This window comes from Diceros bicornis, chromosome 8 (assembly GCF_020826845.1).
Source record: "Diceros bicornis minor isolate mBicDic1 chromosome 8, mDicBic1.mat.cur, whole genome shotgun sequence".
NCBI classification, from domain to species: Eukaryota; Metazoa; Chordata; class Mammalia; order Perissodactyla; family Rhinocerotidae; genus Diceros; species Diceros bicornis.
The window spans coordinates 3,933,063-3,951,565 of record NC_080747.1 but is presented as its reverse complement, the minus strand read 5'-3'; the positions used below and the strand labels follow the sequence as shown (position 1 = coordinate 3,951,565).

At 56.6% G+C, this 18,503-nt stretch overlaps 1 protein-coding gene across 3 annotated transcripts in view; it reads right to left on the bottom strand.

Moving 5' to 3' along the window:
- The window catches only part of ABLIM2 (actin binding LIM protein family member 2), a 170,044-nt gene that overhangs the window by 42,309 nt on the left and 109,232 nt on the right, over nt 1-18,503 (bottom strand). For 2 of the 3 annotated variants that reach the window (XM_058546655.1, XM_058546656.1), the window contains exons 11-12: nt 17,763-17,909; nt 13,184-13,304 (exon numbers count right to left, since the gene is read on the bottom strand). In XM_058546655.1, the coding sequence (XP_058402638.1) occupies nt 13,184-13,304; nt 17,763-17,909 (268 nt within the window). Of the gene's footprint in view, nt 1-3,819; nt 3,874-4,343; nt 4,446-11,400; nt 11,500-13,183; nt 13,305-17,762; nt 17,910-18,503 lie in introns of all 3 variants that reach the window. The other variant, XM_058546657.1, reaches the window with a different exon arrangement.

Below are 18,503 nucleotides of genomic sequence, written 5' to 3'. Positions count from 1 at the left end.
CTCACTTGTTACATCCCGACTGAAAATGACCCCAGAGGAAAGAGCAGGGCCTGGGCTCACAGGCCCTCGGGGACCAAAGAAATAGCAAACACCGAGTGCCACCCGGGGTCACTTCTACCGTCTGGTTGGGGCGGGCGGCTCTGAGGGGGTGGGAGGGCGGGAGTGGGTGGCCCCTCGTCCGGGGGCAGTGGAGGTGCAGGAGGTGACGAGACCGTCCCCTGCTCCTGGGCCCAGTCTTCCCTCACATCGCCAGCTGAGGGCTCACATGTGCTCACTAATGAAATGGAACATTTGGTGAAAAGTGAGCTCTGTCCCTGCATCTGGTCAACTTCTTGGGACATTTTGGGGGTGGCATTATTTTTTCTCTTGAATTCATTTTAAACAGTCTAAAAACCGGGCCCAGCTTCCCTGCACGGAGAGGATCCACGCCAGACGGCTCCTGCCCGGGCCCAGCATCAGCGAGGCCTCACTTCAACTCCCTCGAACCTCACGCCCCCGAGGAGGACACAGGCCCCGAGAGGGGAAGGGTTTGCCGGCACCGTAGTGGGCGTCGAGCGGCTGCGGTATGGGTCGTGTCTGCCTCAGAAAGGTAACCGGGTTTGTTTAACTCTGCGAGTGAGTGATGCAGGACGGCTCAGGAAAACTCCAAAAACGTGCCCAGCACCATCTGAATTTGGAGTCCGCGGGCTGCGGAGGCCCCTGCGCCCGCCCCACCCTCCCAGCCTGTCCTGCAGCTGATCCTGCCCCACGTCTGCGCCTGACTCCGCAGGGGACAGGCTCTTCCTTTTCTACACGTTTCCTCTTGCTTCCTTTATTCTTTTTCTTATTCTTTTAAAAAAAGCCATTAAATCATACTCAAGTAGAGTTGGAACCAATGTAGTTCTAATGTAAGAAAATACTATTGAGCCCTACATGCTGGAAAACGAAGGCAGTAGGGGCAAGGGTCAGGGGTCAGGCAGACCTGGGTGTGAACGCCAGCTTGGCCATTGACCGGTCACTTTGCAGCCCCAGTCTTAGTTTCCTTGTCTATAATAATGCCAGCCCCAGCGGGTGTCGAGGCGGCGAGATGAAAAGGGCCATCATTTACGGAGCAGCCAGCACCCAGCAGCGATGGCTTTGAGGGCAGCTATCTAATGCTAATCACCCTCCTCTCGGCACAGTGTCTCCATCCCGGGTCCTGCGCGCCTGGCCTCCCTCACGCTGGAGGCTCGTTTCCCAAAAACAGGAATGGGACTCAAGCATCAGAAAAGAGGGATGCTAATTAAAAAAAAAAAAAAAAAAACTTTCAATGAATTGGTAATAGAGAGCTGAAACGTAAATACATTAATTAAACAGCATAATTTTTTAACTTGTTGAATATATTATCTTAAACTAATTAAGTGGTCCAGTAACGCAACGTCACCACCCAGAGTTTGTTTCAGGAAAGTATGGAGATTAAACCGATGGCTTCTCAAGTCTGAGCTGTGTTCCTCTCTCCCCAAGAGATGACTGCATGGTCAATTTGCTGACGTGGGGGGCGCTGCATGTGGGCTTTAGACACACACACATGCACGCTCACACACGCATGCACACACATGCACGCTCACACACATGCATGCTCACACATGCATGCACACATACAAGCATGCTCACACACACGCATGCACACACATGCATGCTCACACACACGCACACACATGCACGCTCACACATGCATGCACACATACAAGCATGCTCTCACACATGCATGCACACATACAAGCATGCTCACACACATGCATGCACACATGCACGCTCACACACGTGCACACACATGCATGCTCACACAATGCATGCACACACGCATGCTCACACACACACACAACAGGATATATTCTACGTGGATGGGGGAAATCTTGTAAAAACAAAACATCTCAAACATATTGGAAACCAAATGCACTCTAATACCTCCATTATTTTCTGGGGATCACCTAAGGAAACCTGATTAGGAAGAGTACACATTGGAAGCTAAACCCTCAATTCACGACCCATTTATGTTTACGTAGGGATGGACTTTATTCATGTTTATCCCCACAATGTGGCTGAATGCTTGGCAGAGAGTAGGCACTCTATAAAATTCATTTTATAAAAAAATCAATATGCCAAAATTCTGGGCAGAATTCTGATAAAAGGATTTGGGTCACTGCTCAGGGTTCAGTCAAATACGAATTCACTTGTGTTTGGATATGAGAGGCCTTTATATCCAGATTAAAATGAAAACCATCACAAGACTAACATGGGTAACAGTAAAACCGAATCTCTCCGCTGGACAGTTCAGTTAAAGGACTTAATGTCGGAAGCTCCTGCTCTTAGGTCTGGCTGGCTCAGAGGCTGGTGAGCAATTTCATCATCTGATTTATGGCCCTCCATAAGAGGCCGACCCCTCCTACGCTGTGTGTGTAAATTATATGTCTGAGGTTAATAAAAGGCCACATTGGTCAACCCCACTCGCAGGATGAGCACAGAACACACGGCCTCTGCATGGGTTTGAACGCGGGTGCCATGATGGAAAGGCAACACTTAATGTGACTGCTCCTTCCTTTAGCTGGCCTCAGTTTCCCCACTTGCAACAGGAGGGAGCTGGTCTGGACAATCTCTAAGGGCCTGGAGTCTAACTAGTCCATGCCTCCAGAAGATCTGTGCTCTAAGCTTCTCCGGTTGAGGCAATGGTAAAAGTCAGGGCCTTCTGGAAACCCAAGAGTTTTAATTCATTTTTTTCTTTCTTGAGAAGAGGAAGAAATACACAAAGCACAGGGCTTATTGCAATCAAGGAGAAAATTTTTAAAAACTCTGTTTTTGCGTAACTAGACCACTGATTTGTCAGTAAGCCACAGAAAGCATACTTTTATAGGTTCCACCTAAAGGTGTCCATCCAGCTGTCAACATGGTAGTGGCTGTTTTCTTTGGGTGCATCTGAACAAGAACTTTAAATACGGAAATCCCTCTTCCCATCTCTCTAGTGACTTGATAACAATCCTCACCATGTGCACAGCACTCTACAGTTTAGAATGTGTTTCCACATTCATTATCCCATCTGATCCTCACAACCAGCCTGTGAAAAGGGCAGGGTGGAGGGACTGGTCCTATTTTGCATTTGAGGAAACAGAGGCTCAGGATGGTGAAGCAACATGCCCCAAATCCCCTTAGAAATTCCATGAAGAGACTGAGGGGAGCCCTGGAGCCTTCTGCTTCTGGTTCCATCGCCCCGCCATCTGCTCCCTGTGCACCTGTTCCTCGCAGGCTCAGGTGGAACGGAGGTGGGTGGTCACCTCTGAGAAGGAAACTAGGGGGCCGTGAGACACCCAGGACACTAGACATCACTATTTGCTGATGCAAGAAATCCCTTAAACTGAAGCCTAGGTCATTCATTCTGTTGTCAGAAATTCTCAAAACACAGGATTTAAATTCTCACAGAGGAATAAATGACTGATTCTGGTTTGTTCTGCTTTCCAAAGATCAGTCTGGGTCGGTTGTGGTCCCTCCGTCCCTCAGCATCTTGGCTGAAGTCAGTCTGGCTGCTTCCCTCAAAGCGGCATCATCAAAGCCACGGAGAGCAGCTAGGGGTCGTAAACTCCCATCCCAAGCCCGGAGGATCTGTTAGTCTCGGGTGTATAACGCCCAGTGGCGTCCTCACTCATCACTGTGATTCATGAAGAGGCCTCTGGGAACCTGCTGGTGAATTTGCATTTAACCTTCAGGATGCGGCCTCTGTATCAGAACACAACCAAAGGAAGCACTCAGAAGCAAACGGTATTGACAGGCATGCAGGGAAACGCAGTGGCAGAGGAAATCCGACTGTACCATGCTGTTTGTAGATGGGGGGTTTCCTATAGATGTTATCTTTTACGCCCGTGTCTGGGGAAGAAGAAAGAAACAGGAGAGAAGAGCAGGGTGAACAGCACATTGTGATGGTTTCCACCGTCAGCAGCAGGCACCACCCAGAGAGAGAGTCACCACACAGGCTCTGGCACCCACAGGCCCCACACCTCCCATCAAGCCTCACTCAGCCAGGACAGCACCCCCAGCTTGCAGTGGGCAGAGGGAGAGAGGCGGCCGGAGCGGGGGCCAGAGACAACCACCCAGACAGCCCCTTCTCTCCAGCCCATTCCCAGGAGGGCAAAACTGGCTCCCTGGTGTTTGTGGGGCTTCGGGAGAAACTCAAACACACACCAATTTGGGGATGTGCAAACCCACTTGCTGATTTTTAAGGAGTCTCAGAATTTGGCAGGGGGGAATGGAGAAGCTTGGGGCTCACACAACAACTCAGGTGGGAACAGACGGTCTGCGTGGCGAGCCCGACGGCCTGGCGCGTGCTGGGAGCCTACCTGGGACGTGGAAGTGGCGAGGAGCCTGCTGGTAGGTGGAGGGGGGAGGCTTGCTGTCTGAGAGCACCGAGAGGCTGGGGGTGCTCCGGCCACTTTCGCTGCCTCCAGACGGAAAAGCAAAGACAGCAGGTAGAAGGAGGGAGAGGGAGAAGCAGAGTATTTCAAGCATGAAAGCTAATTCGCAGTAAGCCCCATCTTCCCTGCCTGCGAGCCGCCCAAACCCTCTGCCCGGGGAAGGGAGTGTGGCCTGCACCAACATTTCCAGACAGGGCCCAACGACTTGTTAATCCAACCTCCAGTCAACCCCTTCTAACGTGGCAAAGGAACGGTGGCACTGAGGGCCAAGACCTTATTGGTTCCTCGTTCACAGGAAGGTTGACCTGGCCGTCGGGGCAGAGCCCCACTCTCCTTGGGGCAAATAGCCAGTCTGCTGCTCTGCTGTGGCTGGTGTTTGAATCCAGCAAGTCACAAATTCACCAAAACTAAGGCCTCCCTTCCTCAGTACCCTTGTATAAAAAGATGCTGCTTTCTTGGAGAATCTACAAATTAGTCATTTAGAATAGGATTAAAGAGCTAGAATTCATTGAAATCTGTCCTTAAAATCCACTGAATAAAATTCTACTAGCTATAGGAGAATAAGAGAAAGCTAGTATTAATCAGCTGTCACATTCCTAAATAAAGCTGTTTTTTCCAGAATTAAATGGAAAGAATCCTCTGATTCTGGCTCCAATTTCTTATCCCATCTGGATTTGTAATTTCTGTTTCATTAATGAGGTTGGATTATCAAGTCACAAATTTAGATAGCTGGAGTTGCCCGGGTGGCCCTCCCGCCCTACACAGACCTCTTTAGGAATGCTGTGATCGACAGAATGCAATGGGCCGTGGACACTTTGGATGATGAGGTAAGACACTCATAAGGCACAACCCATGTCCTCTCCCATCAGCCTCAGGAAACCCTCTGCCGCATTAGAGGACAGCTTGGCAGGGAAAGGGGCACCCCGGACTGGACAATACTGCCTTCAAGTTGCAGCTGTTCAGAGCCGCAGGACCCTGAGGCGACATGGTGATGAAACAGCACTTCCCCAGAGGGCAGCACCGTGCCAGACCTGGAGGGGGACTGGCCAGGGACTGCGAGGTGGGCTAATGAGGAAGGCGCGGCAGACACAGGCTCAGAGAGAGCTGTTGCCTGGATGGGGTGCGCTGGGGGACCAGGGGGCATGCGAGGCAGGGTGGGTTCAGCAAGAGCAGACCACAATCAGCAGCCCAAACGGGGCAGAGGCCACAAGGGGAGCTGCTGACCACAGCTTCAAGCATCTTCCTGCGCCTGGGCGCCAGTTGCACCTGGTGGTGCTGACAGAACTTCGGGGAATGACCGTCCCCTCCTCATCACGTGAATCCTGCTTTTCCCGTAACAGCCCCCTCCAGCGCAGCATAGAGCCTTCCGGAGCGCAGCTTCACCCCAGTCCAGACGCCTGCACCTCCCTGGGGAGTAGGGGCCTTGGGCCGTTCCCAAGCCCCGGGGAGACCACACCCCCGTTCCCATAAAGGAAGCCACGATCCCTTCTACCGACTGTGGCTGGGACTCATCCATCCCCAGAGGCAGCAGCACGTGCTGGAAGCAGGGGATTTGGAAACTTCCTCTGCATGGACCCCGGGACAGCTGAGGACCGCTCACTTAGGGCCTGACCTGTGGAATCCAGGAGGCCTCAAACGGCTCCTTTTTCTCTGCCTAGAATTCACGGCCCCTCATCCACCCAGCTCCTGCCCAGGGGGCTGCAGACTCGAACATATCACAAGACTCCTCTCCCCGCTGGTCCCCAAGCCTACAGTGCCATGTCCTCCTACACCACAGGCAAGATTCTGTGTGTGCATGTGCGCATTTATCCGAGGGGCTTTCATCAGGTGCTCAGGGGGCCCGAGACCCAGAGGCAGCTGGGGTCACAGATGTGGTGGCCCATCATGCCCACCTCACTCCTGCCATCCAGGGGCCTCCACAGCAGTCACCGAACTCTGCCATCTTGGTCTCACCCCCTCCTCCCGGCCTCCCCTCCTCCTGCCATCCCTGTCTGGAACCCCCTTTCCAATCCTCCCCACTCGTCCAGACCCTCCCTAGGTCAAGGCTCAGGTGCGAAGCCTTCCTGGAGGACACAGCCCACCGCTGACCATTCTCTCCCCTGGACTCACGCCGCACCCGGTCACTGTGTCGCCTCATCACAATACAATGTGCCACTGACATCGACCCCCTGCGAGGCCACGGGGAGCGCTCTGCCCGCACCAGCTCACAGAATGCCCACGACAGCCCTGTGGGGCACACACCACCGTGGTCCCCATCTGCAGGAGGGACAGGGCTGGGAGGGCTCGGGGCCAGCGTCCTCGTGAGGGCCCCCTCCGGCCGGGTCACTGTGCAACCTTCGAGCCGCTGGTCACTGCTCTAGGGGCCAGCCTCTTCCATGGGCCTTAGTAGTAAAAATCTGATGTCACTGTGGATGTGAGAAAACCAGGGTAGAGCCTGGCTGTGCGGTGACTTTGAAAAGGCAAAGAAGTCCCTTCTGATGAGGCTTGTGGCTTCTCCTGGAGCTGGTTCAGGACCGAGGCGGCTTCTGACCTCTGCTCGGGAGGTGTCTCCAGCATCTTTCAGTGAGAAGGCAAAGACGCCCTGGAGGGTGCCTGTTAGTGGTCGGGAAACCTGCCCTTTGAAAAGCCACCTTCTTCTTTTAGTTTAAGTAAATGACTTATTTCAGAGCAGTTTTAGGCAGTACAGAGAGTTGCTGCCTACCCCCACTCGGCCTCCCCTACTGTTACCACGGTGCGTCGCCACGGTAATATTACCCAAACACCACACTTTATTCAGATTTCTTTTTTTCTTTGAGGAAGATTGGCCTTGCGCTAACATCTGTTGCCAATCTTCCTCTTTTTTTTTTCCCTTTTTTCTCCCCAAAGCCCCCGTACACAGTTGTGTACCATAGTTGTAGCTCTTCTATGGCGGATGCCGCTGCAGCATGGCTTGATGAGCGGTGAGTAGGTCCGTGCCCAGGATCCGAACCAGCGAACCCCAGGCCACCAAAGAGGAACGCTCGAACTTAACTGCTGCTCCACCGGGCCGGCCCCTGCTCAGATTTCTTTAGTCTCTACCTAATGCCTTTTTCTGTCCTCAGCTCCCATCCAGGACACCACGTGACACTCAGTCGTCGCGTCTCTTGGGCTCCTCGGGGCTGGGACAGATTCTCAGCCTCTCCTAGTTGTTCATGACCTTGGCATTTTATGAGGAACCCTGGTCGGGTATTTTGTAGGATGCCTCTCAGTTGGGGCGGGTCTGATGTTTTTCTCGTGAGTAGACTGAGGTTATGGTCCTTGCGAGGAAGACCACAGAGGTGAATGTCTTCTCCCCCATCACGTCAAGGGTGCATGCTGTCCACGTGACCTCTCACTGGACGTTGACCTTGACCCCTGGCCAAGGTCATGCTGGCGGGGTGTGTCCACTGTAAGGTTCCTCTCTCTTCCCCCTCCCACACGTCCTCTGGGCGGAGGTCTGCACGCACAGCCCGCCCCTGAGGAGTGGGGAGGGGGCTCCCCTCCTGGAGGGCGGGGTCCACACACATATTGGGAATTCTTCTGCACCGGAGGTTTGTCTCTTCTCCCCGATTTGTTCATTCGCTCAGTCATTGATTTACTTCAGTGTGGACGTGTGGACATTTGCTTTATACTTTGGCTCACAATCCAACACCATGTTATTCGTTTTGCCGTTCAATTGCTCTGGCTTTGGCCCTCAGGAGCTCTCTGAGCTGGCTCCTGTTGAATCTCCTCAAGGTGACCAGAGGCAAGGCCAGCTCCCAGCCGTGTGCAAGGGCCTGTTAGGACAACAACCAAGACACGTGCAGGTTTTCACGTTGTGCAACTCGCACGCCATCTGAGGCGTGGACCACAACCATCCAGGAAGGCTGATGGCCCCGGGGTTAGCGCCAGATGAAGAGGTGCCTGTGGGGCACGGTGCACGGGTGACGGACGAAGCGGCTGCGACCTGAGGCTCCGCCCCTTGTGCCCACCCCACCCCCACACCGTGCTGGGGGAGGCTCGCCAGTCAGCAAACTGTGGCTGCCCAGCGCAGTGGCCTCAGCAGCACCGCCTCCCCTCGGCCCTGCACACCAGCCCGTCCTAGCCGCCTGCTCCTTCACAGCTGAGAGGCCAGGCTTACACCTTCCTCTGCCCCAGGAGATACACTGGGGACTGAAATTCATACTAAAGTGCAAATGACTGCCCCTAGACCTATGCTGCATGCAAGTCTTGGCAGGAGGGTGGCCCTGGACACTGAGAAATGGTGGGAAGGTGTGTGAGAAAGGTGGGAGGAAAGAAGGAAAGTAAGGGGCCCCTGTCAGCACCCAGCCAGGTCAGGGCAAGTGCTGGCTGGAGTGAGGACACGCCTCTCCTTGAGGAGCCCTCCACCCACAGCGTGCTTCAAAGGAAAATCTCCACCCAGGGGAGCCAAAGATGCTAAAGGTGCCGTGAGGAGACACCAGCAAAGACTTCCTGAGAGTGTGGTGGACACCGGGCACCGTGACCAGCGGAGAGGAAGGCAGGTGGCCCTTGGCACAGCTGGCCCACCAAAGTGACCACAGGCTGGGATGGACTGGAGCCCATGGAGCTGAAAGAGAGGTGCTGAGGAGGAGAGGATGGGCTCCCTTGGTGTGGCCTCAGTGGACCCAGGACCCGTGGGTGGACGTGACTCGTGGACAAAGGCCGGACTCTGGGCGCTGGCCCGCAGAGCCATGGGATCTCCCGTGGGCACCCTGGGCCCCGGGCTCCTCTGGGGTGAGTTCTGGAAAGATGCTGGGTGCTCCTGAGGTCACGGACAGCCCTGGAAGTTGGCGGGGGGGCAGAGCCTTGGGTGCCGGGCTCCCTGGCATCCTATACCAGAGAAGAAGGCAGGGGCTCTGTCTGATTTCTGAACAAAGGGAACTGGTGGCCAAAGTGGCCTGGAGGGAACCGGGGCAGAGATCAGCATCAAAGGCAGCTGGACCCACCACAGGCCCGGTGCCCATGCCCACCTGGAGCAGACCACACGGCACCGTGCCCCCTGACTTCGGGGGATGCGTTGACAGGCTCCAACACAGACAGTTTCTAAACCATGTTTTGGTGGGCAGTGGGGTGGGGCCTGTCTGCACTGTCTCCCCCCTGCGGGAGGGAAAGAAGGGCCACGCTGCTACCGCCCAAGAAGAGTGGGGCTGCCTTCCCCAGCCTCCTTCCCCGGCCCTTTCTCTTGTGGCTGAGGATGGGGCACCGCAGGCCTGGGGCTGCCTCCCAGGGGTCCTGCCCTTGGCTGAGGTCCCGTCCTGGCCTTTCCTCACCCTGGAGTGGTAAGAACTCGAGGGTAGAGACTCAGAAGTGGCAGAGGAGGAGTGGGTCACAGGGTCTGCTCTGACCCCAGGCCCCAACCTGGACTGGTCTTGGCCAAAGGGGCCCCTAGGCAGTCAGCCCAGCTCATGGAGGGCTGCCTGGGGAGCGAGGCCAGAGGCGCCAAGACAGCGGGTGTCCCACTGCCTGGCGTCGTCTCTGGGCCACACCTCCAGGGGCCCCCCACGTGTACCAGCACCACCCAGAGCAGGGCTGTGTCAGGCGGGAGGAGAGCCCTGTGTGCGGGGCCTTCTGATGAGCGAGCAAAGGGAGGAGGCACCTCCTGGGGGGACCTGCGTGCCTCATCTAATAGTCCAATTCGCCCCGGTTTATGGGGAGGCTTGTCTGCCTCTGGAGACAGCACACTCCGGCCACACGATGCGGCAGGCGTCCAGAAGAGACCATGAGCTGTAGGGACACGTCCATCAGGAGGAGTGGCAGGCGGCCCCCGCGACCAGGGCTCTCTTCTCGGTAGACGGATGGGGCTCATGCAAAGCAAGTGATGGCGACAGACACACGAGAACCACATGAGTTCCAAGGAGTCCCGTTTGATGACCATCAAATGGCGGAATAATCCCGCTGAGCTTGCCTCGCCTCCTGGTGCCTCCGGGACAGAAGGTTCCTCCTGAGACATCCTCCGCTCAGCAGCTGTAAGGAACGAGGAACTTACCGCCTCTCTCAGGGAATCAGCAAGGACACTGCCGCTGCTTCCTGTCACGCCTGAGCATCTTTCTGTGGTGTATTAGGCAGCTGGTGCTGTGTAACAAAGAATTACAGACTGGACGGCTTAAACAACAGACATTTATTTTTCTCAGATCTGGAGGCTGGAGGTCCATGATCAAGGTCTGGCAGGTTCTGTTTCTAATGAGAGCCCTCTTCCTGGTTCATAGACAGCCGCTCTGTCCTCATGTGGCCTTTCCTCTGAGCGCATGCAGAGAGAGAGACATCTTCTGGCGTCTTCTCCTCTTCCTATAAGGCCACCAATCTTGTCAGATTAGGGCTCCATCTTTATGACTTCATGGAACCCTACAAACCTCCTAAAGACCCCTTCTACAAATACAGCCACACTGGGGGACAGGGCTTCAACATATGAATTTGGGGGGACACAATTCAGTCCATAGCATTCAGGAAAACAGGAGCTCGGCCATCTTCCTGGTGCAATTCATGTACAGATGTCCGCGCAGGGATGCGGAGGTGGGCGAGTCGGCACCCTGGGAAGAGGAGGCGTCAGAGCACGCAGGGTGTGCATCCTGGGCCAGCCACCATGACCTCTGAGGCCATGGACAAGTCCTGGCCCTCTCGATGCCTCCGCTTCTCCTCTGACAACTTCAGCAGCAGCCCCTACGCCCCACAGAGCTGACATGGGGTGACTTAGGCAAAGGCTCACAGAACAAAGCCTGAGGGCGGCGCTGGGGAATCCTAGTTTCCTCCCCGCACAGCTCTTCACCCCACTCCTCGCCGCTGCTCCTTGACACAAGTTCCCTACGTCTTCCTCCCAGGAACATTTATACACCGACAGAAACGGAGCTGGACTCACAAGACACACAGCGAGGGGCACGGGCGTGAGACACAGGGCTCAGGCAGCCATGCGGCGGACACAGGACAGCGAGACACAGACACGGGCCGGACACCCTGTGAGCAGCCACAGCCGCAGCTCTGCGCGCCTTACCTCGGAAGTAGGGGATGTAATGATGTCTGAACGCGGAGGTAGGGCTTGGGTGTTGGGACAGGGACAGGCAGCTACTGGTACCGACACTCAGAGTACCAGCTACGGGGCAACAGAGAGCACGTCAGAGTCCTCCTGCGCTCGCCAGCCACAAAGCCACAGAACATTCCCAGGCCCCGCTGCGCCAGGAACATTTTGGCTTCCTCTCGAAGAACGCACACCTTTTTCAGACACCCGAAGGGGAGTCACCAGACACGCTTTAGGCCAGTCTGCTCTGGGTTCCGAGGGAGGAAGCCCCACCCTCTGGGGGACAGGGTGGCGGCCCCCAAGGCTGCTGGATGGGAGCTGCTGGCCCCCTGAGCCCTGCCCGCCACCCCACCTGGGGGGCTCCTTGGGATCAAGGAGCCAGGTGAGAGCAGCAGGCCGACCAAGGAGTGGCCTGTCACCTGACTGTCGCCAGGCCTCGTCCAGCCGAGATGCAGGTCTTGGCTCTCTGGGGCTACCACCCGCCAGGCCCAGTCCACAAGCTCAGGCGACCCAAACTGCAGTGGTCAGGGGTGAGCAGAGGGGCGCTCGGAGAGGCCGACTGCCCTTCACTCCCCGACTCCCCTGCTCGCCTGCTCACTCACTCACTCACTCATTCACTCACTCACTCATTCACTCACTCACTCATTCACCCACTCATTCACTCACTCATTCACTTCCTCACTCATTCATTCATTCACTCGCTCATTCACTCACTCACTCACGCACTCACTCATTCATTCACTCACACACTCATTCACTCACTCGCTCATTCATTAGCTCACTTGCTTGCTCAGGCATTCATTCATTCACTCACTCGCTCATTCACTCACTCGCTCACTCATGCACTCCTTCACTCACTCACGCACTCATTCATTCACTCACACACTCATTCACTCACTCACTTATCCACTTTCCAAACATCTATTGAGCAGGAAGTACTGGGCACATTGCAGGGAGTCAATGAAAATAACTTCGCAAATGAATGAATTTTGATTTTTCCACAAAGGCTGCAAAAATATTAAGTAGTCCATGGATGTGAAATGGAGTCATGCAACAGCTGGTCAAGTAGGAAGCAGCTTGGAAAAATCCCTCAAAAAGGCAGCGTCTGTGTGGAGCCTCCCTGTGGCTTTGACACTCTGAGGGCGACGAGGAGTTTTAAAAGCTCAGGGAGAGCAGTACACAGTGGGTGCCAGGCAGGGAACGAGGTGGGATGGGGTAGAGAGAACCCTCCGTGGGCTTCTCCCTCGGAGAGCCTGGCGGTGGCCTCTTGCCAATTTTCCCATAGGGACAGCTGTCTTTGGGGCTACCAGCCCAGCTACAGATGAAGTGTCATCGGATATTCTGACTTTCTTTTTAGCCATTGATTTTGCCTGCACAGCTCAACCTCTCCCAGAACCATACGAGCTCGGAACAGACTGACTCCTGGACCCCACCTTTTATGCTCTTTATCTTCCTGACATCTCTCGCTGCTGGAACATGAGCTAGCTTCTACGTGCTCAGTGCTGCCTTGTGTGTTCCACAGGACGGCTCCTCTAACCAACAGGTCAACCAGCTGCCTCTGCAGTTAACCTCCCCACCCAGACATGAGAGGGTCTTTTCTTTATGGTGTTAAAGGGACGGCTTCTCCATCACCCACTGGCAATCCCACACCCTGTCCGCCATTTTTCCAGTTGCATAAAGTAAGAGACAGATCCGTAAGAGGAAAAGCCACAAGAAGTACAGCTTCAGTGGGGGCGAAAGTAGCCCCAGGGGTGAGTACCTGGACGGCTGTAGTGCTGGGGCGACCGTGAGGTCGGGGTGTAACGCCCAAGGCTGACCGACCCCGTGGAGCTCGGGCTGGAGGTCCGGCACTGCTTGTAGGAGCGGTCGTCCTGATCCCCCTGGGAGGGAAGACAGCCTGGTGAGCACCAGAGCCAAGAGCACTGCCTGCCCCCTCCCGCCCACCTCCTCTCCACTCGGCATTGGCTCCCCCGATCAAGAGGCTGACTTGGCATGGCCCCAACGTGAAATCCCAGGCACCTGCCTGGGCGCATCGCAAGAGCCAGCTGGGGGCCTGGCCTTGGTGCTGACCTTCCCCTTGGCCTGAGCACGGTCCCTGTGCCGCCCAGTAGTGGAGGGCAGGGTCCCGTCCACCCCTGCATCAGCCCCTCCTTACGGCTGGTCCTCCCACAGAGGAGGTGCAGCCTCCTGACTCCACCTACATCCTTCGGTTCCCCTCCTGCCCAGCCCTCCCCGGCGCCCACTGAGAACCACTGAGATTCTGCATCCCCCCAAGCTCGATGGGGGCTTCCCAGGTGTGGGAGGAAGGAAGGTGCCCTTCCCAGGCCCAGAAGCCCAATTGAGTCGGACAAGCACTGACGGCTCAGACCCCGTTCAAGCAGGACGGGCAGCTGGAGTGGGCATGGCGGGCACTGGTGGCGTGAGATGGCATGGCACGTGACTCACAGGAAGAACAGGCTGCCAGGCCCACCACGGCTGGGCACGTCAGCTGAGTCATGCCGCGGGGTGGACGCTGCTGCTTTGCCCCTCGAGGCCAGCGTGGGGACGAGCACTGTGAGAGTCTGGGTCTGGCGCTCATGGCTCCCGTGCCTTTCCGAGCCTACCTTCCACCTCCTAGGGCTCACTCTTCAGCCAAACTGGCCAAGCTCCTGCCCCTACCGCTGGCCTGTGCCCCCACCTCCACACCCTGCCCAGGCCAGCCCTCGTGCTGGCATTGCACCTACAAGGTTCTCACTTCTGCTTTACCCAGAGCCCCTCTGGCCTATCCCACCACAGCGATGGGCATCTTCTCTCCAGGGACAGCTGGAGCCCTGCTGTCTGGTCTCCATCTCTGGGCGCCTCCTGCACAGCCCTGTTGGGCAGTTTGCACCCTACGGGTGTCCTGCGTCCTCGCCCAGCCTGTATGTGGGGCTCCCTGGCCACATGTGCGTTTAGAAGTTCAGTGCTAGTTGGCCACTTGCATGGTTTGGTTGTCACATTCCTGGATGCAGGGGTTTGATGCCCAAGCAGACTGGAGTCTGATCGGCAGCTATCTATATCACTGATTAATTTTGAGAAACAGGAAAAAAAATTGGCCTGCTAATTATGAAACACTTTCAGAATATTTATCCGAGAGGACCCGGGCACTTCCTGTGTGGACCACTGGAAGCCGCACGAGGTGGGCCCAGGCTAGCCCAGGCTCCCAGGGTTTTCTCTAAAGGAAGCCATGACCCAGACTGCACGAGCCCTGCGCCCCAGGCGCCCGCATTTGCAGGGCGGGCAGACGCACCGGGGAGGCATGCAGATGAGACAGGATTATAAAAATAACCAACCCTGAAGAGGGCACCCCAAGCCACGCAGGGCCACGGCCCTAGACACCACGCCAAGAGCCACAGAGGCCCTCCTGGGGGTGCAGCGGGTGGTCATCTTTATAACCCGGCGGCAGCATCATGAGCAAACTGGGGGTGACGGGGGGGCGGTTACCTCGGTTGGCGTTGGCGAGAGGAACTGAGGGGACTGTGGGCACAACACACAGAGCAGCCCGTTAGTGCCCCGGCACCAGCGGCCACTCGGGGAGAAGAGACAACACAGGACACACATTTGCACGACGGGACCTCTCCTCCAAATGGGAAAGGAGGCCCACCATGGGACTCGACACAGGATCCCAAAACCTTTTAGGACAAATACAGTCAATGGTACCCCGAGAAGGAGGCGCCCAGGACGCTTTTTTGTGCTGATGTGTCTGGAGCTCGTCTACATCCTGGCTTGCCTCGACGCCCCACTGCTCTCCCATGAAGACACAGTTTTCCAGAAGGAAGACTGTTGGCTCAGGGCGTGGGGTAGCACATGCTGTGAGCCCATCACCCTCGGTTTTCTCCAGGAAAGGGAAAAAAGGGACCCAGAGAGAGAGGGCAATCCAGAGCCTCGGGGCTTGGGGTGAGGTCCAGTGGTGGCTTTGGGGCCCGGGGGCACGGTGACCTACTCCCCAGCCAGGCGCCCCCCTTGGAGCTGATGGGCACTGTCTACCCCCCACAGATGTGTCGCCAAGACCCAGTGAGGCAGCATGGGACAGAAGCGGCTCCAGAAACCGAGCTCTTAGGCAGAAAGCTCCCTTGTCTAAGGTTTCCCCGCACACACCCTACAGGGACAGAGACGCTGTGGAGTCTCTGAGGAGGAGCCCCAGGTGGCCAGGGAAGTTCTCTCATACCCTTTTCCCTCCCCTCAGAATGGAAAGCGAAATGTTTCCCAATCTTCCCATTTTACAGAAGGGGAGATGGAGGCTCTGCCAGATCTCTGTGCTTCTAGCCTGCTGCTTTTTTCTCTGCTGGACTCCTGCACTGTGATAAACTGCTGGGAGGCTGCGAGTCTGGAGAAGCATGTCCAGCCCTGAGGCCAGTTTCTGCTCTGCTCGGTCCCCTGACCCACCGTCCTGTGGCTTCCCAGTCTCCAGTCCATCATTTGCCCACAGGAGGGCCCCCGTGGAAATTACCACCAAGCAGGCTCCCAGCCGGGTCATGGAGGACCCAGAGAGAGGAGAGCCCTTGGGGTCCCAGGAAATGGGGAGGAAGGGGCCTCTGGCACCTCTGGGCAATGGCAGAAGCCGGCCTGGAGCTGGCAGTGACAGAGTCGGCCACTTGGGCCCAAGTCCCCGCTCTGCCCCTGTAAGCGCATGCCCCGGGCCCACATTGCTCTCAGCCTCGTCTGCTCCTGGGATAGTCGTTCCCAAAGTGCTGGGCTGCAGGAAGCAGATAAACATATGAGCCCAGCATCAGTGCAGAGGGAGAGTGGGCCTGGGGGTGGGCGGTGACAGTGACACCGTGACACTGATCAGCCACTGCGGCGTGACCGACGAGTGCACTGAGAATTTCTGTCCCCTGGGCTGTCCTGGCCTGGGCAGGAGAGCTGACCCAGGACCACCTTGGGCGCAGCTGATCACCCTGCAGGCCCCTCAGAGAGGGAGCCCGGCTGAGGATTGGCTGCAGATCTCAAAGAGAGGGCATGAGTTTGCAGCTGAGCCGGGAGGCACACCCAGGTGCCTGAGAGGGTGACTCCCAAGCCACGTGCTCAGCCCTCCCTTCCCACTGCACCTCTCCTGGGGGACAGAAATCATCCACAGTTCACACGCAACGGGCCCTGAGGGGTGTGACTTCAGGTGACAGCTCAGACTCTGGGTGCATTTGCTGTGTGACGCTGCACTCCGCTCACGTGACACCCATGTGACATCCCGACAACACTCCCAGCGGCCCTGCACACGGTGGAGGTCTCCGAGAGCCAGTTTGCACAGGAGTGCGTGGGATCCAATAAGGCGAGTTGGTCTGCGTCCCAGGGCTGGCAGGAGGTGGAACGGGAACTTGAACCCAGCCCTCTGCGTCTGGGTCCCTGTCTTAGCCGATGCATGAGAGAGAGTTAAGGAAACAGCCAGCGCATGGTCTTTGGGGCAGAAAGGCCTGGTTCTGGTCTCCGTTCCACAGCTCACTGACTGGGGTCCGTGGCCAGCTCACTTGCCCTCTCTGACTCTTTTACAGTGCCTTCCACCCGAGCTAAGACTCAACGCAGCTCAGACCAGACGCTGGAGGGTGAAGTGCCACCCCCATCGAGACGGGCGACCCCGGAGCCTCAGCCTGGCTTCCCAAGAAGCTCTTCCCTGGAGACTCCAACAGGAGGGTCCAGGGGAGCCGTGTGGAGGGCCTGAGCTCCCCTGCCCTGGGGGAGAGCCTGCCGGGCCATCCACGTGCAGACAGCACACACACTCGACCCACGGCCTGGCAGAACGCTCTTCCCATCTATCCCAGGCACCCAGAGTCACACTGAAATCTCAAAACCACCAAAAGTAAAGTGAAAACCAACCGCAAACGCCACGTTAAATGGGGAAGGGCAGCCGTGAATAGGAAGTCACCAGTAAAGGACATTGCCCACAGGGCCACGGGGGAATAAATCATTTGTGGTTCAACCAGGTGGTCAAACCAGCTCAAGGAACTCATGGGACAGAAGAGCAGGCCACAGCTGGGGAGGGCGCAGCATGGCCAGGAATGTTCTGGATAAAGGAAACAAAACATTAATCCCAAACTTAAGAAAAGGAAGACACTGTCCCTTTGTTCTAGCATTTTCCTAAATGCCCACATGCTTCCTGCTTTCTGCCCCACGTAAGGAGGCTTTTCCAGACCCGCTCCTGCACTGTGCGGCCTGCTGTCTGCGAGGGGAATTGTGGGGCCAGGGCAGATGGGGAATTCTTTAGAGGATGCGCACAAGGTTATCTGGGGGGAGTAGAGAAGGCTGAGCGCCCCCGGAGAGCAGCGAGGACGGAGTAAACGGGCCGCACTGTGGGCGTGCCGCGCCCCGACGCCGCGGCAGGGCCGTACCTCGCCGCAGCTCTGCCTGTCTCCCGCCGCGTGGCTGACGTAGGGCGAGTAGGAGATCATGTCGGGGCGGTCGATGTTGTAGATGGCCTTGCTCTTGGGAAGAGCAGCCAAGTCTCTGTAGTCGAGAATCTCATCGCCCAGCTTCGCCTGGGAGAGGAAGGAGAGCAGGGGGAGGGCGGTTAGACCCCCGGAGGGCGGCAGCCCCAAGGCCAGCGGGAACAGGGGCTCCCCAGCTCCCAGCGCGGGCAAAGCGGGGCGAAGACACGGGGGTGCAGAGGCCTCGTGGTCATGCAGGCCTGGGCCCCGAGGCACAGCCACGGAAGGGCCGCTTCCACCGGCCTTGAGGAAGCATCCTCTCTGAGCCTCCACTTCCTCTCTGCGGAGTGGGGGAGACGGTCCCACAGGGCAGCACTGGGCTCAAAGAGGTCGAATCTGTGACATGCCTGGCAGGGACACGACAGACAGTGAGACTCAGCCCGCGGCCCAAAAACACAAACACACATCTATGTACACATACATGCAAACAAGACACACACATGTGCGCATATACACATGTATGCACACAAGCGAATAATACATTTGTGCATACACACAAATACATGAATGCACACACATGCGTCATACACACAAATAGACGCATACTCACACACATACATGTGTGCATACATATGACACATAGACACCCATGCGAATACATGCAAGTACACAATACATACAAATATGTGATGCATGCACACACAA